Source organism: Gordionus sp. m RMFG-2023, chromosome 2 (genome assembly GCF_954871325.1).
Source record: "Gordionus sp. m RMFG-2023 chromosome 2, tfGorSpeb1-WG-v2, whole genome shotgun sequence".
NCBI lineage: Eukaryota > Metazoa > Nematomorpha > Gordioida > Chordodea > Parachordodidae > Gordionus > Gordionus sp. m RMFG-2023.
In genome coordinates, this window is record NC_088776.1 from 1,688,224 (window position 1) to 1,711,900 (window position 23,677).

The window sequence follows — 23,677 nt, forward strand, 5'->3', positions numbered from 1 at the left end:
GTGGGCCTTAGAAATTTTTTTTATATAAATTTATCAATTTTTATGATTAATTTTTTATGTAAAATATAAATATTTTATTTATAGAAGCGCTAGATTACCACATAATAAATATCGTTTAATTAGAGAAATTATATAAATCAATTTTCTGTATTTAAATTAATTCGAGCCGGGCCGGTAAATATTTTTTAAAAAAATTTCGTTCGGTCCGGGGTAAACTTTTTTAAAAATATTTCTGGCCGGGCCTGAAAAATTAGGCCCGATGCAGATCACTTATTCAAAGCTGTTATTTGAATATTTTGTTATACAATGTTATAACCTTCTTATAGCAATTATATTGAAGTCAATATAATTGCAAAATATTAGAAGTTAAATTACATAATTATAAAATAGTATAGGGGGACTAGGGTTAGGTAAACCCCGAGGCTTGGAAAACCATTTAATCTAATTTTAAAGTTAAATAAACCAGAAGGTTAAAATTTTATCCTAATATAGTTTTCATTAATAAATGATTGCTAAAATTTTTATTTAGTAATAAAATTTTGTAAAATTTTTAAAAGATTTTTACATAACAGAATTTTAATTTTTATTAAAATATATAATAATTTATATATTTTAAATTTTATTGAAAAGTTTATAAACTCTTCTATAAATTGAATAAGTTTTATGAGTATTTATGAAATCTAGATATTATTTCAATCATGATTTGTCAATTTAGAGCTAGCGAGGTTAGCGAAACCATACACGTCAATTATGGCAGTTAATAATAACGGGCGTGGACTAAAGTTAGCTCGTTTCAGCAAAAAAGTTGAAAAATAAATATTATGACTTGTCATTTTTCTATGGTACATCTTCACTGAAATTTTATTTTAACATCTTTACAATATATATTTTTACCTATTTACTTATAAAAAATTAAAAAAAGTTAAAAAATAACGATTATGACAATTGTCACTTTTCTATGGTACATCTTCACTGAAATTTTATATTAACATCTTTACAATATATATATTTACCTATTTACTTTAAAAAAATTCAAAAAAGTTAAAAAATAACGATTATGACAATTGTCACTTTTCTATGGTACATCTTCACTGAAATTTTATTTTAACATTTTTACAATATATATTATTACCTATATGCTGACTAAATAGATCAACTTTCGACTAAATTAGTCGTTTTAGTCGACTAAATTAGTTGTTTTAGTCGACTATATTAGTCGTTTTAGTCGTTTTAGTCGACTAAATTAGTCGTTTTAGTCGACTAAATTAGTCGTTTTAGTCGACTATATTAGTCGTTTTAGTCGACTATATTAGTCGTTTTAGTCGACTATATTAGTCGCTTTAGTCGACCAAATTAGTCGACTAATAGACTAATTTAGTCGCTAAAGTTTTTAGTCGATTTTCATGACTACGACTATTAGTCGTAGTTATGGAAATCGACTAATTAACAACACTACCCCTCATCATCATTTACTTAGCTTAACACAAACATATATCTCGAAATCTTTATTCTTCATTTATAAATACAATTGTGTTTAAATTACCAAAAATTACATTAACATAATTAATGAAATATATGTAGATGATCAATCGTTCTGCCATTTCTTGAAGCGCTAAAATGATCCTATCTTGCAAAAATTTAGAGCTAAACTTCAATGAATTATTAAGTGCTAAAGATGCCTTAGTAACAAAAAAGAGACACTGTACAAGATATCCCCTAAATATTAAATGCTGGATGATCCCCTAATTATTAAATGCTGGATGTCTTTTTGGATGGGCATAAAATTATAATTTAAAATTAGAAACTGGAGATTTAATTAACAATATTATTTCAAAAATTATTAGAATGTCATTTTATTCTTATTCAATTTTATTTAAAAAAAATTTATCAACTTTAAGTAATGGACTCTAAAAATAAAAAGGCACAAAATCTCTTGATTTTAAATCCTTTACTGAGAACGATTTAAATGATTTTGAAATTCAATTTAACCGGAAATGTATTCTAGCACGTGATTAGCACGTGTATTTACCCCATAAATTTCAGCCAATGACATTTTAGTATTTTTTTTAATTTATATGAAAATCTTTTAATTCTATATCTAGCTATTTTTTTTTAACCAGAAATACATTCCAGCATGTATGAAATATCCACATTTGGCGAATTTCAAATAAATCTTGCCAAGGACTTTAGAATTAGCTTTTTAGTTTTTTAATATTGGAATTTTTTTTATAAGGATTTTGCATATAAATTTCATAAAATACCCCAAAAAAATAGTTATGGGCAAGAAATTATCTGGTATATATATGCTAGTATGCAACTCTATAAATTTTTTATGATTCTCGGCAAATGATGTGCAATTTGATAGATATTTCCAAACCCCGCGAATTCCATATTAGTGTTGTATAAACGGCTCATTTTGAGCCGATTTTTAAAAACGGCTGATTCAATATTTCATCCAGAAAAATATTACTCAAGTCCGAATATTATGTTCATAGAAGGAACAAAGGTCTGATCATTTATTATCGAAATCTCGAGGCAAAGGGCAATATTTTTCTGGCTAAAATATTGAATTAGCCGTTTTTAACACGAATCCAAATACAATAATACATAATATGAAATTTTAAAACTCGAAAATTAAGAAAGAAAAAACTCGAATTTAATTATTTATATTATTTTCAATTTTAAATGAAAGAATTTTTATAATATTTATATTTAATATAAGAAAAATATCGCGAGAATAGTAGTCCAATGAGAAGGAGGATCTTGTGGAATCTGAGATTTTTCTTTCTAGAAAACGAATTCCCTTCTAATCCAAAATAAATCTTTTATTTAGTAGGATTTTAATAATTGTCATCTCGTTATCTTAATGTAATATCCTTATCTACAAATTTTAATATAAATTTTAAAGTAACGGAGTTGTTGGAAAATATATCTAGACAAAGTATAATAATCATTTTTTTTTAAAAATATTTTAAAATGATAAAAACTATTTTATCATCATTATAAATTATATTTTAATCAGAAAAAAAAACCCAATTTCATTTTTGAAACTTGAACATAAAGCAATCCTTATACTATATACAAGTTCAGATTTATGTGTAGCAAGTGATGGTTGATATACGCATTCACAATAAATGTGATTAGCTCATTCAAATCATCTTAGTTGAGAATTTAACACGATTTATCTGATTCAAAATTTTGAAAATCAAATAGAAAAAATATAAATTATTGGCAAAAAAAAATCTACAGTGATGAACTGTTTTGGAGTGTTGTCGAAATGATAAAAATGTCAGATCTATAAGGTGTGACTAACGTTACAGTCTCAAGTTAAGAAATTTGCCAAGTATTTGTTTATTTTTTTAAAAAAAATAAGGAAAGTTGACCCCTAAGTGAACAAATCTTTTGACTAGCTTTCGATTAATTAATTAATATTTATATTGACACATTTAAAAACATTTCTGAAAATATATCTTATTACAATGAAAATGAATTTAAACGAACCTTGAAATTTAATATTTATATAGACCATTATTACGATTTAAGCGTGATAATTAACTGTATTATAATTTCTTCCCTTAAAATCTGTAATGATCCCGTCTAGTTTTACTTATCCCTTATATAATAATAGAATTAAAATAATTGTAACTATGCAATATAAAATTTATAATATATCCGAAAATTTAAAAATGATAATTTATTTAAAAAAAATTAATATAATAATCTAATATAATTTTATATAATTCAAAATATTAATAATTAATAATTGGGATATGGAATCTCGTGGGATTCGGTGGAATCTTTTTTTTAAATTAAAAAAAATATTTAAATATTTTAGCTTTATATAAAAATTTTAATATTTAGAGAATTTCTTAAGAATTTAATAAAATCTTTCTTTTCTTTCTTTCTTATTACTTTAAGTGATCTTTCTTTTCTTTCTTTCATTACTTTCCTAAAATTTTTTATTTTAATATTTGGAGAATTTCTTATGAATTTAATAATCATCTGTCTGTATACATTTTAATACAATATTTCAATTTAATGAATAAAATTGACTCGTTTATTACTATATTTCGATATTTTTATTTTGTATAAATTTCAATAATATATTTCAATTTATTTCGACAAAGGTTAAAAAAATCACTTAAACTTTAAAGATGGGGTATATTTTACCCCTAATAAATACAAAATTTAAGATTTTATGCTAATTTTCCTAAAATTGCTTAGATTTTAAGACTATATTTCAATTTAATGAATAAAATTGAATTGACCCATTAATACTATATTTATTTAAAATAACATAAAAAAAACATTAAAAAAAAATAATATACCCGACTTAAGCAATAACTCATATTTTAATTTTTCTTTCTTTCTTATTACTTTCCTAAAATTTTTGAAAAAAATATTCACAAAAACAACAAAAAAAAATTGAAAAAACGAAAAAAAACAACTTTTTTTTAAATCTAGCTATTTTTTTATATAATAAAATTAAACTTAAACTCTGACTTAAGCAATAACCCATATTTTAATTTTTCTTTCTTTCTTATTACTTTCCTAAAATTTTTGAAAAAAAATATTCACAAAAACAACAAAAAAAAATTGGAAAAACGAAAAAAAACAACTTTTTTTTAAATCTAGCTATTTTTTTATATAATAAAATTAAACTTAAACTCTGACTTAAGCAATAACCCATATTTTAATTTTTCTTTCTTTCTTATTACTTTCCTAAAATTTTTGAAAAAAAATATTCACAAAAACAACAAAAAAAAATTGGAAAAACGAAAAAAAAACAACTTTTTTTTAAATCTAGCTATTTTTTTATATAATAAAATTAAACTTAAACTCTGACTTAAGCAATAACTCATATTTTAATTTTTCTTTCTTTCTTATTACTTTCCTAAAATTTTTGAAAAAAATATTCACAAAAACAACAAAAAAAAATTGAAAAAACGAAAAAAAACAACTTTTTTTTAAATCTAGCTATTTTTTTATATAATAAAATTAAACTTAAACTCTGACTTAAGCAATAACCCATATTTTAATTTTTCTTTCTTTCTTATTACTTTCCTAAAATTTTTGAAAAAAAATATTCACAAAAACAACAAAAAAAAATTGGAAAAACGAAAAAAAAACAACTTTTTTTTAAATCTAGCTATTTTTTTTTATATAATAAAAATAAACTTAAACTCTATTCATTTTTCCCTTTAACCACCTTTTATCTTTAATAATTTATTTTATCATATAAATGTAATTTCATCAAAACTCATTTTTTTTAAAAAAAATCCCCGAGCACAGATTCGTGGTTCAGACCCATATATTTTAAGTAATTTCTTATTGAACTTATTATAGATATAATATTGAATAGGCAACAAGCCAAGCGATACCTCGCGATGGAGATGCTATTATTGGGGGGGGGGGGGGTCAGGACTAATTTTATGTATCAAATACGCCTAATTCTACTATAAATATATTTTTATTTATTAAGAAATTTTTTTAATTTAATCTTAATTTTCTTTCTCCTGTTTTTATAAGTCAAACCCTTATTCGAAATATATTTTTTTCTATTAAATTTGTTTTTATTTCTAAAATAAAATAATATACTTTTTTTGTCAATTTTTGCCGTCTAGTTTTTATTTTCATTATTTGTTATATAATAAACTAATTAATATAAATTTTCAAAAAGGATAAAAATCATAAATATTTTCGCATGAATATATATTTAAAAAAAAATCGGAATTAAAAAATAAATTATTTATTACAACAATTATTTAATGATACATGACATTTAGTTGAACATTTAAGATTGTTCTTGTAACATTCGCATCTTTTGTTCATGCAACCCATTTTGCAATTACATAACGACGTTTTCCCATAGTTTGTAACACTCCGGGAGGCTCCTATATATTGTTAGCAGTTTAAATAAATAATTAATATATTTTATATAGATGAATTAATTTGAGGAGTATGTTACTATAATAAAAAAAGCTTAAATTACCTATGATTGATATACCTTTGTCGGGAACTTCAAAATCATTTAATTTTATCGTTTTATACAGACTAGAGGCAATAAACGGTGTTGAAATTCTTCCAGCACACGTACCTACCCATATTTTATTTTTTTCAATTTTTAATATTTTCCCTACTAAATTTTTAGGACAGATATTAGTTCTATCTGTCCTATGGATAGGTAATAATACGTGATAACCTAAGATTAGGTTATTTTCTCCAATTATTTGAGAGTAAATTATGTTTTGACGCCCTCGATCATTTAAATATGAAATAAAAGAAGGGGCCCTTTTTAAAATATTAGAAATACTATTCCCAATATTATTGGTAGCACAACTATTTTTCCATATAATTTTGTTGCCAACATTTTTTGAATAAGGACTACTAGTAATATTATGGACAATTTGAAAACACGAATCTTTGTTTGAAACCTTTGCTATTTTAGTAGCAATGTATTCAGCGTTCACATAATTTTGCTCATCGGCAAACAATAAAAAAAGTGACGGCTTATCTGTGAAATAAATAAAAAAAATTATTTAATATCCCCTCTTTCCCTAATCGTTAAATAAAAATATAATTTTCCTTGGTTCCACGTCATTACAGAGAAACCATTACATAGAATGTATTTTACAGAGTAACCTTTATAGAGAAAACAAAAATAGAGAATTTATTTATAGAGAATGTATTTTACAGAGAAACTTTTACAGAGAAATCAATTATAGAGAACGTCGTTAGAGAATTTTTTTATAGAGAATGATTTTACAGAGAATGTTTTTACAGAGAAGGATTTTATAGAGAATTTTTTATAAAAAATTTTATTTAAAGAATATGATTAATAAAAAATTGTTAATCTATTAATGTGTGAATTGTGGCCAGTCAATACAGGGCCAGACAATACTCATCTGTCTATTATTATTCATCGCCTTTATATATCTATTAAATAAAACTTAAGCTCTAATTTTTTGTGTGAATAATGCTAAATGCCTATGGATAATATATATGTCGTATGGGGTTTCGGTATTCGTGGGGATTCGGAATCTCTCAATTTTAAATCATTTACTAAGGGCGATTTTTGGATTTTAAACATCTGATTTCACAGGAATTAGAAATCGGTCCAATAGATAAAATGTTAAAGGGTGGTGGCTAGTCTTCAAACATGGTCATTTATGGCACATTTCCCCTAATGGTAGAACAAAATTTTGACATGATTTGTGAGGAATTCGCGAAATTTATTTTTAAAGATAAGAATAGTTTTGTTAAAAGTTACTTTGGCAATGTAACTGTAACTAGTTAAGTTAGCTTCTAATAATTGAAAAACTTTGTATAAAGATAAACAATTTTCTGTGCCGATTGTAATAATTTTCTTACAATAAAAAATACCCAATTATTCTCTTATATAAGGTAATTATAATATTTAATATTATAATAAAAACTGTAATTTTTTTTCCCCTATGTATGCAGAGCCTAAATAATGATTTCACAAATTTACACAAAAATGTTATATATTATATAGATTTACTTTTTATAAAATAATCATATTCTTTAAATAAAATTTTTTATAAAAAATTCTCTATATAATCATTCTCTGTAAAAACATTCTCTGTGAAATCATTCTCTATAAAATTATTCTCTATAAAAAAATTCTCTATAAACGACATTCTCTATAATTGTTTTCTCTGTAAAAGTTTCTCTATAATTGTTATCTCAAGGGATTCGAACCAAACCCGAACCATATAGTTTTAGGTATCTAATCATATATTATTTTTTATATTATCTATAAAAAACCAGGAGCTATAGCCAATTTTGTAAAAATCGGTTCGACTAACCCCAGTCCTACTTTGGATTTTTGTGAATAAATTAAAAGGAAATGTATTAGAATACAATATTTTTAACATCTAATAATTATATGATAAATGTCATTTTTATATCTTACCTATTATTTTATCTTCTTCAACTTGAGGCAAAGGAGCATGAAAAGGCTCAATAATGGTTAAATCTAAATCCGACTCTTCTGATTCACAAGTAAATAAACATTTGCTATCTAAAATTTGGACAAATAATTAATGGAAATGTTGTTATTTTATATCTTACCCATGACGTTATACTCTTTGATTGGACGAGTTGCACTAACATGTTCAATATATGCTAAATCTAAACAATATTATTTAAGAAATATAAACTTTGGTAAATTTACCGCTGCTATTACTATTTGAATCTTCTTCTTTAATATATGTATTTAGATTTTTATATTGTCTAACATCTAACATTTCATGTAGAATAAATTTAATGAAATTATAATTATAGCTTACCTAATTCTGTAGGCTCGGTAAGGAGCAGAGAATTGCCAGGAATGTGATCAATAATGGTTAAATCTAATTAATTTTATTAACAAATATTTGAGTAATTTTTACCATTGCTATCGATCGAGTCCTCCACATCAATCGTATGAGTATATTTCTCTTTTATAGCATCTAAAATTTAGACAAATAATTAGTGGAAACATAATGTTTATATCACCAATTTCAATTATCGAAGAAGTACTATCGGATTCGGAAGATGTATGGTCTGGCAACTGATAAGGTGTATCAATCATCCACATATCTTATATTTTTAAAAATTATTCAATTTATGCATTAAAATTTATCTTTAATACCATTATTTGATGTCGAGGGTTCGTTAGAATCGAAAAAAACTAAATTTTTAAAAAAAATTAAAAATAAATAACATTATTTTTTACTATTGGCCGCCCTTGTGTTGGAGAATCCTTCATCTTTAGAATATGAAAGAGATAAAAAATAAGTAATCAATGTAAAAAACAATACCATTATCAGAACATGATGTTAAATCCATTTCATTTGTACTAGAGATTATTTCTTGGTTATGATCACGAGCGTAAAATACCTCGTAAGGTGTGCTTTTAATGATTCTACTATAATTGTTATTTATTTTAGAAACAATTTTGGGAAGCTGGTGGGCCCAGTAGTTTTTTTAGTTTCCAACATATACGCAGATATGCGCGTTTCCAAGGTAGAATTTGCTCTTTCGATGAGCCCGTTTGTCTCAGGGTGCCTAGGCCTGGAATGAATAATCATTATGGATGGAAACTCCGTATTTATCATCTCTGTAAATAAGTTATCTAAGAATAAGAATTAATTAGATATTTATAAATAATAAATTACTCTTAAATTCCCTACCATTGTCACTCTGCACAATTTTTGGAGGCCCAAATTGATAAAATAAGTTTCTTAAAATATCAACAATTCCTTCCGCTTTTTTTGACGGCAGAGCACTAGCGCATGTAAACTTGCTCAAATGATCTTTAAGGTGGAATATATATTTATAGATACCATCTGGTGTAGATGACATATCAATTAAATCTATTTCCACCCGCCCCCAGACGGAATGGCTTACTAAAGGTTTTCCAACTGGCGCCTTTGGAAGATTTTTTTTTATAGAGCAGATTGGACAATTTTGGATATATTTTATAACGATCTTTTGAGGAATTGAAGCATATACGGATTCTATATTTTTAATTGTTGTGTTGACACCGGGATGATTATTGTCATTATGGTGGACTTTTAATATGGATTGAATATTGGATATGATAATAATGGGTTTTTTTTTTTTTACAAAATAAAGACTCATTTTCTAAATAAAAATAAGAAAAAACTTTAAATTTTAATTTTGCCGGTATATTTAGAATAGATTTATATTTTGGAGTTTTTAATATCGTTTTAAAAATATTATAATCATTATCAGTTTTAGGTAAAAAAATATTAGGCATTGAAAAAAATTTTAAACTAAAATTATATAAAATTATTTTATTTTTAGAAAAATAAAAATAAATTTGAAAATGTAAAAAATAAAAGAAAATAAAATATCTCGAAATATATAAAATAAAAGTTATTTAATTATAAATCAATCAAATTTTTCAAAATTTTGGAAATTTTTCTTTAGTATTAACTTGTTAAGGCCAAAATTTATATTTATACAATTTCATGAAAATAATAAATCAAAAAAAAAGCATAAAATATATAATTTTTTAGCTAACTATGAATATGTTTTTTTTTATAAAAAAGTATATTTATGATATGTACCTTATCTAAGTTCATTTTTTTTAATAGAGCAATCTAGCTCCGTGAAGTTGGCCGAACGATTGGAAGCACTAACGATGAATCATATGTCATTTTTTAGTGCTTCGTTAGTGCTTGTTAGTGCTTCAATCCGTATAGTAGCCGAATTTAAGGAAAAAAAGTTATAAGCAAAAATAAAAATTTGTGCCAACTTCACGCTTAAAAGTCGATTGGAAGCACTAACGATGAAACTTATATCATTCTTTAGTGCTTCGTTAGTAGAGGTTAGTGCTTTAATCAGTTTTGTAGCCGAATTTAAGAATAAAAAGTTATTAGCAAAAAAAATAATAATAAACAAATAATGGCGACGTGCCAAAACAAAAACTATAGGAGTACTAAACATCCGGTTTTCGCCATTATTTAGTGCTTAATTAGTGTATTCAAATTCCATTATTAATTTTGTTAACGGTCATATGAAAAAATTATAAAATGCTAAAGAAATTTTTAGAGGTCAAATTTCGGCTAGAAAATTATGAAAGCACTAACGATGAAACTTATATCATTTTTTAGTGCTTCGTTAGTAGTGATAGTGCTTTAATCGGTTTTGTAGTCGAATTTAAGAATAAAAAGTTATTAGCAAAAAAATAATAATAAACAAATAATGGCGACGTGCCAAAACAAAAACTATAGGAGTACTAAACATCCGGTTTTCGCCATTATTTAGTGTATTTAAATTCCGTAATTAATTTACTTAACCGCCTTATAAAAAAAGTTATTAGCTAAATAAAAATTATGACGTCACGATTTAAGCGTGAAGTTGGCCGAACTAATTTGCGGGCCCTCGACCAGCTTTTGCCCGACCTTCGGCCTGGTTTTATATTAATATATTATACTTTTTTAACATTTGTTAACTCTGAACAATTATTCTGATTTTCATATTTTGTCATATATTATATTATGCATACAAAATAAACTGGCATATAAAAAAATCGCATAATGCAATAATATAATTCTTAGCAACTTACATTGACAAAAGGTTATCAAACTAGTATAATTCTCTGTAACCATTTTAGACAAAATTTTTTATAGAATGGAGTAATAAGGAAAAATTTATAGACCTAAACCAAATCAACAATTTTTGTGGGAGAGATTATAAACGACCAATCCAAATCATAAAACTATGTGATGGTTAGAGCTCCTTTTTAGATGACATTATGGAAGCTAGATAAGTAATCGAGAAAATTATTGTGAGATATTTAAATATCTTAAAGATTATCTTCCATTTTAAATGATATATAAACGACTACACAGTTGACCATTATTGTTTATCTAAAATATGCAATTATATGCTCTCAGCCGTTTTTTGAAAGTAGCTAATACACGCTATTTAGCTACTTTCAAAAAACGTAACGCCCTAAAAAATTAAATAATTACAAAAAAAGTAGCCACTATTATCTATAGCTAACAAAAAAGATAGCGCGCTAAGTAGCTCGCTACTTTAGCAACTTTGGCATCTATGAATTGTATATAAAAAAAATATATATATATAAAGATTCAAAATAACTAATTTTTAAATATTTTATAAGTAATATATTTCTAATATAAATGGATTCATATTTGTTTGTTGTGATGATAACCCAAATTTTATCCCCGAAAATTCCCTTTCTACAGTAACTTGTGTTTCGGGAACCGCCATTACTATAAGAGCGAATTTATATAATTCTGAATTTTCAAATTTTTTTGATTCGCTAAAATATAAAAACTGAACCGGTTTGAACCGTTTTAACAATTTTTTATAAAGGTTTTTCTCCTCCTTTAAAAAATAATTATATCGGTTCGGTTTCGGTTACGGTTACCGTTCTGATATCTAAAAAGGTTTATAAGGGTTTAACAGTTCGCTACGGTTCACTCCGGACTTAACTTTAAGAATGTTATAAGGATAATATTATCTTATATTAAGATCCCCCCAAATTTACCTTATATCCATTATTAAACATTAATCAAATAATAACCAAAAAAAAAATAGAGGAAATCGTAAAAATAATATTTTTATAATATTGAAAAAAACATAATACCAAAAAAATAATAATTAATTTATACATATCTTGTATTGTCTCAAATAATTTCATTTTTACATTTTGCTAAAAAATAAATAAAAAAAAATAATAATCAAGGTCATAAACGGAAAGATAAAATTTTGTCACTTTAAAACCATAACATCATGCCAAAAATTAAATATCATTTTTACCTTTATTCGTAAATTTTGATTGTTACTTCAAAGCCATTAACTTAAAATACCGATAAATCATATGACTACCCTTGTATATCATTATCTAAAGATCATACCAAATAACAAAAAGAAAAATTAGCTTGATCATCGCTTTTGTAATTATTAATTAATAACTTAAACATCATGCCAAAAAAAAATATTACGTATATCATATTTTTTAGCTATAAAATAAAAATAATGTATTTATTTTTATATCTTATCTAATTTAAAGAATTTACTATTAAATATATCTAAAGTCAATTTTCATTTCATTTTATAGACAATATTCTCTCTTAAGTTGGAAAAAAGTAAGAAATAGATTTAATTTCAATATGATAAGCAAGCAATCTCTTGAAATCATTTTTAAAAGGCCTATGTAATATTTTATTAATTAAAAAAGTAATATAAAATGGTTTTATAAAATTTTTGATTATTTCTTAAACGCATTTTTACGATATTTTATTCATTAAAGTAAAATCAACATTTAAGGACTCGGTATCAAAATGAAAAGATTATGTATCTTAACACTTTTCCTTGTTATCAGTGGACAATATCAAATTTTCTCTCAAGATTAGCATTTATATACACAAATATTTCGCCTATTTTCCCCATATTTTTTAACGTTGACATAAGTTATTTTATCTGTCATTTCTCTAATCTTTTCCACCAAGTTTTATAAATCACTTTTTTAATTTATCCACTTAATCTATCTCTTTCCATTTCTTCTTCTATAGTTTTTATTTTCCCAATAGAACCTTTGCAATAAAATTAGTATAATCAGGAAGGGTGTCATTGTATTTTTTTTAATGTGACTTTTATTTACACAAAAACAAAATTTACGATTAATTAGATAAATATATTTTTTTTTAAATCTCCAAAATACAACAAGGAAAAAAAAGAAAAGAAAGAAAGAAAGAAAGAAAGAAAGATAAAACATTCATGACCATAAATCTAAAAAGTAACTAATAATAAACATAATGAATGGTTTGTATACAGGGTTGCCAGGTCAAAATTTTTAAATTGAAGGAAGAAACAATTGGGATTGAATATGAAAATTGTCCAAATGATAAAATGAATTTTCTCCTTCCTTTTTTTTTATGTTCCCGAACCAAATAATATACATTAAAAAAATCATTTCTAATAATAATATTATTAAATATAAAATTATTTATAAAAATAAATCAATTCAAAAATGGTTTCGAATCCCGCTCTCAATAACAAATTATTTGTAATTATCATTGTAATAAAGCTTTGAAATGAAATAACATGTATTACAATACCATGGGTTAGTATCTTTATTATACGGTTCGATTCGATTTCGGCTTCAATATATGAAAATTTTAAATGTTTAAGGTATTGTGAATATAATTTATTTAAATTTTTTTTGGCATCCTTCGAGTTAAAACATAATGTTAAAAATATTTAAATAGATTAAAATTAATTAATTTTTCTGTTATAAGTAATATCTAGGAACAATATATATATACAAAAATATAAAATTATCAAATCTTTCTACAGAAATTTATTGTGATTTTTTTAAGTCCATTTATTTTAATGACTTCTCAATAAGTGCTATGGCTAGTTTTAGATATTGATGTCAAAATATATTTGGAAAGGCTTTGATCTTTTTAAAGTTAGGTATTTATGTTCTTAGAATGATGCCTTTGAAAACCAAATTAGTTCCATGGTTCACCTTTAAGTATGATTATGCTCTTTATCTATATTACAGTCTGATTTCATTTAAGAGAATATTTTAAATAAAATAAACGAAGTACTTGGGTTAACTCTTGTATGATTGATAAACTAATCAGAAAATCACCATCAATATGTAAAATCGCATTAATATGGATTTTATTAGTTTAAGAATTTAAAAATCCTCAATGTAATATTCAGATTTGAAAAACATGAAAAATTAGCTGAATTTCAAGACAACACGAAATCTATATTTATAAAGGCTATAACAAATGCTAATTGCTTTAAGATATACTCCTTTGTTAAACTTCTATTAGTAATATATAAAATTAAGATCAAATAAATTTTGGTTATTTTGAAATTTATATGTGAATTGACTTGGCATCGATATCTAATTTCTAAAATTATGACTAAATAAGAAATTTATCTTTTAAAAAATTATATGTTAAAAAGGGTAGAGTAAAGGTAATTAACTCCAAGATCAATTAAATTATTCTGAATTGTTCCCCAAGATGTCTCTTAGAAGCAAACATATTATTAATACAACTACCATTAAATTTCAATGATCTAAATTACATTAATATATATTTTTTTTTGCAAAAGTGACAGCTCCACAGGTAACAGTACCCAATTTCTTCAATATTACAATGCTGGATTCATTTTTGGGGGATAGAAATAGTTTAGTCGATGCCGTTATAATTATGGAGACCGAATACTATACAACATATGAGTTTAAGTGCGCCAAAGTTTTATACGCGGTAACGTAAAAAGATAAATAAAATAAATACGCATAACTTATTTAATTAACACACGGATACTACCCTAAGATTAAATGAAAACTCCATTATTGGAGGATCAAATTCCATATGTTTTGACCTGTTAGATCCTGGGGCCACGCCACTGCCGGGCTTTTTTTTTAATTCTCGCTATTCTGGCGATTTAAAAAGGACCGTAAATTTAAATGCGTTATTTCTAATTAACATAGTGATTTTTTTTTAAAAGGAAAAAAAAAAATATTTACTTAAACATATTTCCTTTTTAAAATAATTGTGATTTAGTGATATTAAATTATATATTTTATCGGGTTAAAGAGTAAAAGAGATTTAAGACAGAGAGAGGGTGGGTAGCAAATTTTTGCTCCTCGCTCATCTGATTGACTAAATCATTTTATGAATTTATGATCTTTATCAAGAAATCATCTCATTATTTGTTCATCTATCTCTAACCACTAGGGCGTGTACTAGAAGGTTAAGAAAATGAAAAATATTGAAATCAATTTGATATAAAATTAATATGATGCATTCCAAAGCCAAAGCATGAACTAGTAAATATTGATTAAGAAGATTATATATTTTTTCTTCAAATTTAAAGATTAATTTTTATAATAATCTTCAGAGTTGCTTTCGCTTCTTTCTAAAAGACGCTAGCTTCCTCTGCCAGAGATTTTAAAAGGTGCGCGCTACCGCCAAATCAGAAAAAAGTAATCACAGATTCTTAGCCGTTCTTTTATTTTTTAGCTTTATGACGCAAAATACACAAAACAAAACAAAAAAATTTCCTTTTCCCTTTCTTATCTTTTCTTTTCAAAATAGTTTGATAAATTTAAATTAAGCCTTTTTCATTTTTTTTTTATTGTATTCAATAAATACATTAATAATTCTTTATATAGCATGATCTTAAAAAGGGAGCTAGCGTTTTTTTCCACTCCCTAACAGCCTTTTTTAAATTTTTTGTTAAAGAAAAATTAAGAAATTTTATAACACTAGTAGCAGCACCGGTCACAATTTTAAGCTTTTGTGGCATATAAAATCTTGGCGTAAAAATCTAAATGATTTTAAAACTAACAATCCATCGCTGGTAAGGTTTAACTATCCAAGCAAATGTTTAATTTTGAATACAAAGTTCTTGAAATTGGTGATTATGGTAATAATTTATTAAATAATTTCTGAAAAATTTATTAAATTTATAATAATCTACATATATAATTTATTTTCTATTAAGGTACTGAGTTACATATTTTTTAAAGCTAACACCATAGGGCCATCAGGAGCTTTTATAGGGATGGCCGCATATAATCAAACTGCACACGTTCAAATACCACTGAGAGAAGCTAAAACATACCAAGATTTTTTTGTGAGAGGATTGCCTTATTATACAACTACAGGTTTAATTTAATTTAATTACACTTTTATTTTACATGCTACTTATAAATTAATTATTAATATGCCAATAAATAAATAATAGATACATACTGAGGGGACCGGGGTTAGTATTACCCACCAAAGATATAATAATTGAATTGCTACAGATAGGTAAAGTAAATTTTTACAAATATTGATAATATTTTTTTTTACATCTTATTTAAGAAATAAATCTTCAATATTTTCTTTATTTGATATTGTAAAATTTGTAAAAACGTATGACCTTTTAGAATTGGTGCATATTATTGGGTCTCTTTATTTAAATATTTTAATTAAAAAAAACACTATTCGAATAAATGGAAATAAATGTTATAATATGAATATATGTCCAAGTGTTCTGTAATTTTATATAGGGAATTAGGTATTGCTAAACGAATCGATTTGACTAGATTATTTTAAAAAACGGTTAATTCAATGCGTTTAATATTGCGTAAGTCTCAAGATTTGGTTTATAGGTGTTCCAAACCTTTTGTGCCAAAAATAGTGAAATCTCCAGGCCCGTAATATTTTTTTTCTGGATAAAATATAGAAGTTAGCCGTTTTTAAAGAAATCGTAATTTAATAGAGCCGTCTAACAACACTGTATTCATATATGGTAGCACTCGTATAACTTGTCAAAGAGGAATTCAAATTTTTTGACATTGTCTTTCGGTGGTCTCTAACTAAGCTGGTATTGGATATTTAATAGCCTTTCCCCGAATGAGTTTTATACTTACTCAATTAGGGTCTTTACATTTAATTAATGGTTAATTTTAAGATATAAAATTAACGCATAATTTTTACTATTGATAAAATTAAAATTATTTTATCAGTTAGAATCGATATTTAGACTGCGAAATATCATCTAACCATTAAGCGTTTTGTTAAAAAATTTTAAATTATACAATGTGTAATTATGTTCGAAATAAGAAAATTACCAGCCCACGGGATAATACTAACCCCGTGTAACCAGATTTCTTCTTTTTTTTTTAAAAAAAAGGAAATCAATAAAATTGTAATAATGTTGACAATTGAATGAAGCTAGAGATCACCCACTAGACGATAAAATTATACAGATATTAAATAAATACAAGAATGATATTAATAAATTTAGCTTCACCAGCAAACACCAATGCTGATGGCGGTCTAGCTCGGGCAAATGCGATGCTTAACAAGGCTGGAAGAACAGGTGCTTTAAAAAAAGTGTGGCTCTTTATATCTGACACTTCTTCTGGGGACCCTGTGGCCATCGCCCAAGCAATGAAAAATAACAGTAAATTTAATTTACTATGAATATATATAAATAGGTGAATTCAATGTCAAGTCAACTGTAAAACACAATTTTCAACCCCGATTCCTTTAAGGTTTTTCTAAAATTAGTTTTTTTTGACAAATGTTTGTACGCGTTATAACTAATAAAAAAAATAATATATTTAGCCCCCAACTCTCTAAATTAGCGGCTGAGATATAGGTATCCTAAATGTCAATTTTAAAGATCTATGAATATGATTGACATAAGAAGCGCCTATTAAATTTCTTTGTGTATAACCTAATGACAGGCCTATAAAGTTTTATAATATAAGATATGTTAAAAAAATTTACTATATGTTAAAGAAAGGAAATGATCATAAAATCCGATTGGCATCTATTTGCTTCTCTTCATAGGATTAGTGAATAAATAAATAAAATTTTCAATCTTGAACCAAGATCATTATGAGTTATGGCAATTTGATCATTAAAACTATTTTACAAAGATTCCTCTTTTAAGATGCTATTATAGTAAATTATTATTTTAATAATATTTTTGAAGAATATGGTTTATAAGCATATTAAAAAAATAACTCTATTGCACGCTATACCAATTAAAGCGAATATTTTTTTTATACTCTCTATATATATCTAAAGAAGGAAACAATATTTTTCCCGAATTTCTTGAATATTTCTAAGTTTTTTGGAGTTTGTTAACTAGAATACACAACGCACATATAAGGGTAAAATATTTTCATTTCATTCTTGTAAATTATATAATGTATAAAAATGATATACAAATGCAAAAAAAAATCAGTTTATATGAAATAAAGTAAAACAATTATTTGCTGGGGTAAAACATAACGATACCCCGCATTTGTCGCATGCTACTTTTGTAATGCCCTTACATCCTACTGAATTCCCACAAGCTCCTATATCTGGCATACTTTCGGCTTGGATAATCTTCCCTATATACATTTTATAGTTATAAATAATACCATCATTTAAAACCCCACTTTTAAGGCTTTTGGGGGTTGTATTGCTTCATCTTACATTGCTCCTTGTAAGGAACAACTTGCTCAACGACGTATAGAATTTCTTCTAGTATAATTGCTTTTAAAATATCTGTTGAGATTCATCACAGGTCGTATTTAATGAAGAACATCATACCCTTCAGTCCCAAAAGGACATTTCTTGTTGTCATTTAGGTGAAACATGATTTATGAACTCCCACCACTGACATAATATTAGCCACATTCTCGATTCTAATATTAGCCTTCCAATATAAACGAGCTCTTGGCCGATTTATAATGCTCATATAGAACAAAATTCCTACGAATTGTTCCATCTAACGACAAATTAAGGAGTCCGCTTATATCTTTTTGAATTGCATATAGATTTGATTGTAGTACTATTGTAGGAAGTTATTTCCAAGTAAAAATTTGAAGTAGTATATAGGATTAACTTTATTGGCGTAGGGTAAACTGACTTTTCAAGGGGCTACTCGTGGAACATTAGTAAAAGAGGATTTCCATATATTTCGTCGTCCTGACAATCCGCCATCTGGATGGCTTGAGTCAGAGTCATTGCTTTCAATATCCGAGACATCTGATTCAATTACCCCTAAAATTATTTATTATAGCATAAGAAATAGTAAATTTACCAGTGTCACATGGTATATATTCTTCATCAGATGAATCACTCAATTGAGAATCCTCACTATCTACCGGTATTCTATAATTTATATCAATAGTCATAGAGCTATAACTTTATTTGGTAAAATTTTCAATAAATATTTTATTATAACAAAAATCGTCTAAATGCGCAATGTTAACCTCAGTTAACATACCATATTATTAGAAATAAAAAAATGTATTGTTATGTTGAAATTTATAAAAATATAATAATTATATAAAATGATATTATTTTTACTAGATTTCAAAATATTTATAGAATTCCACTGGAAGTTGAATGATTTGTAACGAATCAAAATACGAAAAATAAATTTAAATTTCCAAGCTAACCATTTTATAAAGAGCGAAAATTAAATGTATAAAATTTGACAGAAAAAATGATGTTATGTATTATAAAATATATATGTGTTAATTAGAATATACAAAGCGCGTTAAATCGTAAAATCAATTATAACAACATTTATAGCAAAATATTTAAGACGAATAGAGGGTTATTCAATGAATATATATACCATAAAAAAGATTATCATAATCGTAATTTTTTAAAAAATTTTTTTGAGACAAATGTGTAAATTTTTTTTATTAATCTATTTGTTTTTATTATTAATTTAAAATAACGATATAAGCAAAATTAAATATACCTAGAATTTATAATAATGACAAAATCTTTATATTGACCTTTATTTATAAAAAATAATTTGTCTTTCTTGTTAATATGAAAGTAAATTGTATGTTTTATATATATATAAAACAAAATATCCCCCTCAGAAACCATAAAAATATACATATTATATCACGAAACAATTACCAATTTTTACATTTGGATTAATGTAAAATGCGAAATCTTCTAAAACTATGCTCCGCTCAACTTGAAATTTTGCACATGTATTTAATGGTCTAACATTAGGCTATTAATAATGAAATTTAAATGAGGCTTCCATATATATCCAAAGATATTCAAATTAAAGGCAATAAAATTTGCCCCAATGTTTCATTTCTTTGCCCATATAGTGACCCGTATCTCAGCCGCTGTTTGGAAGTGAGGGCGAAAGTTAATGCAAAACTCAAGTTTAATATATATTTCAGTGGCGTCATTGGAGAGGGGGGGGCAGGGGCTCGAGCCCCATAAAAATTTAAATAGCCTACTAGAGCAAAATATTTTTTTTATTGGCTCCTTAATATCCCCTTGAACTAAAAATAATTTTTTTTGATTGACCACTGAATGATATCTTTTATACATTAAGTAATATATAGATATTATTTTATTATTTATAAATTAATAAGACTATTTAAATTTTTGTTAAATGAATATTATTTTAATTATTAGATTAGATTAATGCCTATAAATTATATTCTCACTATGTCATCTGTATTAAAAATATAATATCAATAACTCACTAAATATTAATTTAGCTTTAACAGTTGAAGTTTAATTGAATTTTATTATTTAACCCTAATTAAATAAATATAATCATATATTATTTGAAAATTAACAAATTTAATATTGTAATTAGCCGAGTTCAAAATGACTAATAAACTGTATATTTATTTTGAAATTTTATTATCATACCTTAAAAATATTTTCAAGGTCCAAATAAATAAGTATAAGAGATTTCTTTATAAAAAGTAAGTAGACATATAGTTTATAATCCTCTACTATATACAGTTGTTTAATATTAGATATAATGCCAATTTTATAGACGTATTTGACAGTTATATAATATATTACAGTTAATATTATAATAAAATTTACTGATAAATGGTTTTGATAATAAATATAATAACAAATTGCATTTAAGTATTTAACGACATTTTATTATTCATCCAGATGTAATAAATTTGATATACTTTCTTCTCTTTTTACATGTTGAAAGCTATTTTTTTCTTTTTCGAAAAACAATCTTGAGTTAAATTTTTAATACAAGTATATTTTTGATATTATTACAAACTACTATTATTTTAAGATATAATATACCAAGGTGGTGCGACAATATATAAAATCTAAATTGTTTCATCATATCATTCTGGTCCTTATTTTATATTTAGAAAATGTTTTAGTTCTAATATGGCCAAGCCGTTTAAATAACCCCAGGCTTCAATATATTTGCTAAATTATTTCTTCCAAAGATTTTAGTGTTTTTATTTTATCAATTTATCCAACATAATAAATTCTGATATTAGTTTACATCGTGAGTGTCATGGCTATTACTGCAAATTAACCAGCATCTATTATTTGTTTTGCTATGTAATTTAATTGCTATAACGGCTGAGAGCATATAATTGCATATTTTAGATAAACAATAATGGTCAACTGTGTCGTTTATATATCATTTAAAATGGAAGAAAATCTTTTAGAAATTTAAATATCTCACAATAATTTTCTCGATTACTTATAGCTTCCATAATGTCATCAGCTCTAACCACCATATAGTTTTATGATTTGGATTGGTCGTTTATACTCTCTCCCACAAAAATTGTTGATTTGGTTTAGGCCTATAAATTTTTCCTTATTACTCCATTCTATAAAAAAATGTCTAAAATGGTTGCAGAGAATTTTACTAGTTTGATAACCTTGTGTCAATGTAAGTTGTTAAGAATTATATTATTGCATTATGTGATTTTTTTATATGCCAGTTTATTTTGTATGCATAATATAATATATGACAAAATATGAAAATCAGAATAATTGTTCAGAGTTAACAAATGTTAAAAAAGTATAATATATTAATATAAAACCAGGCCGAAGGTCGGGCAACAGCGGCCGAGGGCCCGCAAATTGAGGGTTGAGCCCTGAGATTGTGAAGGCTAGCGACGCCCCTGATATATTTCCATTAAGAACACAAAAATCAAAATATAAATTGGATTTAGGTGAAAACATTAGTAAAATAATTTTTCTATCAATTTTATAGAATATGAGTTCTCAATTCATTTCTAAAACTGACGCATTCAAGATTTAGGGGAAAATTTTAACGGTTTTATCTTTATTCAATAATTGACGAAATGCTTAATTTGATTTTGATAAATTTTTTTAAAATTATTTACTAGAAACAGAAATATATGTTTATGCGTTATTCAACAAAGTGGACCCCGATAAACTGAACGGAATAGCTTCACCAGGCAATGTGATGTGGTTTGACAACTATTGTAATGCTTTTCAATATATTTTTACTCTTTAACTACTTACCTCATTACTCCAAACTGGATTAATTAAAAAACGCGCCTTTCTGCAAATAAAGATATCATCTATAATTACCATTGATTAATTTCATAATATCATGAAAATATTTAATGTATTAATATTACTTTTACTTTTTTATATTTTTATACATTTCTCTAAAAATTATCAAATTTGGGAAATATTTGTGTGCTTTCAAAATTCAAACCCTATTTTTAAATATAAAAATTTTTTAATCCATAAATTTAAAGATTACCCATATATTTTCACTACATAGTTTTTTTAAATTGTGAAAATTTATTATAATATTACATTCTATTATATAATATATATATAAATACACTAATTATTAATTATTAATATTTTAAATTATATAAAATTATATTAGATTATTATATTAATTTTTTTAAATAAATTATCATTTTTAAATTTTCGGATATATTATAAATTTTATATTGCGTAGTTACAATTATTTTAATTCTATTATTATATAAGGGATAAGTAAAACTATCATTACAGATTTTAAGGGAAGAAATTATAATACGGTTAATTATCGCGCTTAAATCGTAATAATGATCTATATAAATATTAAATTTCAAGGTTCGTTTAAATTTATTTTCATTGTTATTACATATATTTTCAGAAATGTTTTTATGTGTCAATATTTAATTAATTAATCGACAGCTAGTCAAAAGATACGTCCACTTAGGGGTCAACTTTCCTTATTTATTTTGAATAAATAAACAAATACTTGGCAAATTTCTTAACTTGAGACTGTAACGTGAGCCACACTTTATAAATCTGGCATTTTTATCATTTCGACTCTTTAACACTCCAAAACAGTCACTGTAGATTTTTTTTTGCCAATAATTTATATTTTTTTCTATTTGACTTTCAAAATTTTGAATCAGATAAATCGTTTTAAATTCTCAACTAAGATGATTTGTGTTAAAACAACCTTATATTTTATTATTTTTCTAACCAACACTCTTTTTTAATAATATATATATATATATATATATATGTTTAGTTTCTTTTTTTTTTGTTTTTACTTACTTCAAGTTTAACGCGGTAGTCTTTTTTTTTTCTTTATTTTTTTTCTTTTAAAAAACAAGTACAAAAAAAAAATTTAATTAAATGTTTTTCCATTATTTTCTTCAATTATATATTTATTTTTCACCACATCATCGTTATTCATCAAAAAAAATAATTATTATTATTTACACAAAAAAATAACAATAATTTATATAAAAAAAAATAATAATAATTTATAACAACAAAATATTAATTTACAAAATAACCATTCCTTTTTGCGTTCATCCTTGACAATTTGAATGAGCTAA

General features: G+C 24.9%; 2 protein-coding genes across 9 annotated transcripts; one reads left to right on the top strand and one right to left on the bottom strand.

The window, feature by feature from the left end:
* Positions 1-5,721: 5,721 nt before the first annotated feature.
* On the bottom strand, positions 5,722-9,722 carry LOC135923677 (uncharacterized). Of its 7 annotated transcripts, none has more exons than XM_065458558.1 (12): positions 9,183-9,722; positions 8,826-9,139; positions 8,741-8,767; positions 8,657-8,695; positions 8,521-8,604; positions 8,415-8,474; positions 8,313-8,375; positions 8,198-8,263; positions 8,095-8,154; positions 7,937-8,044; positions 5,993-6,097; positions 5,722-5,894 (listed from the first exon to the last, which is right to left on the bottom strand). In XM_065458558.1, exons 2-12 carry the CDS (start codon positions 8,851-8,853, stop codon positions 5,746-5,748), a joined length of 789 nt encoding a protein of 262 aa, XP_065314630.1. In that variant the 5' UTR covers positions 8,854-9,139; positions 9,183-9,722; the 3' UTR covers positions 5,722-5,745. The 7 variants fall into 7 exon arrangements, with proteins under 7 accessions (XP_065314630.1, XP_065314633.1, XP_065314631.1 ...); XM_065458561.1 differs by having other exon boundaries at positions 8,198-8,224; positions 8,741-8,773; XM_065458559.1 differs by having other exon boundaries at positions 6,008-6,097; positions 8,741-8,773.
* A 2,779-nt stretch (positions 9,723-12,501) lies between these two features.
* On the top strand, positions 12,502-23,093 carry LOC135923513 (uncharacterized). 2 transcript variants are annotated; one of them, XM_065458312.1, is made up of 5 exons: positions 12,502-12,653; positions 14,641-14,795; positions 16,039-16,201; positions 17,332-17,490; positions 19,401-19,523. In XM_065458312.1, coding segments are annotated over exons 1-5 (525 nt in total). In that variant the 5' UTR covers positions 12,502-12,652; the 3' UTR covers positions 19,448-19,523. The 2 variants fall into 2 exon arrangements, with proteins under 2 accessions (XP_065314384.1, XP_065314383.1); XM_065458311.1 differs by lacking the exon at positions 19,401-19,523 and adding an exon at positions 22,205-23,093 and having other exon boundaries at positions 12,503-12,653.
* The last annotated feature ends 584 nt before the right edge of the window (positions 23,094-23,677 follow it).

Excerpts from the sequence above, each read along its gene's own strand:
- LOC135923677 (XM_065458557.1), bottom strand. The coding sequence starts at position 8,853 with ATGGATTTAACATCATGTTCTGATAATG. Across the intron at positions 8,475-8,520 it reads TTCTTCGATAATTGAAATTG|ATGCTATAAAAGAGAAATAT; the intron begins GTGATATAAACA and ends TCTAAATTTTAG. Across the intron at positions 8,376-8,414 it reads GGACTCGATCGATAGCAATG|ATTTAACCATTATTGATCAC; the intron begins GTAAAAATTACT and ends AAAATTAATTAG.
- LOC135923513 (XM_065458311.1), top strand. Across the intron at positions 16,202-17,331 it reads GCCTTATTATACAACTACAG|CTTCACCAGCAAACACCAAT; the intron begins GTTTAATTTAAT and ends TAATAAATTTAG. Across the intron at positions 17,491-22,204 it reads CCAAGCAATGAAAAATAACA|AAACAGAAATATATGTTTAT; the intron begins GTAAATTTAATT and ends ATTATTTACTAG.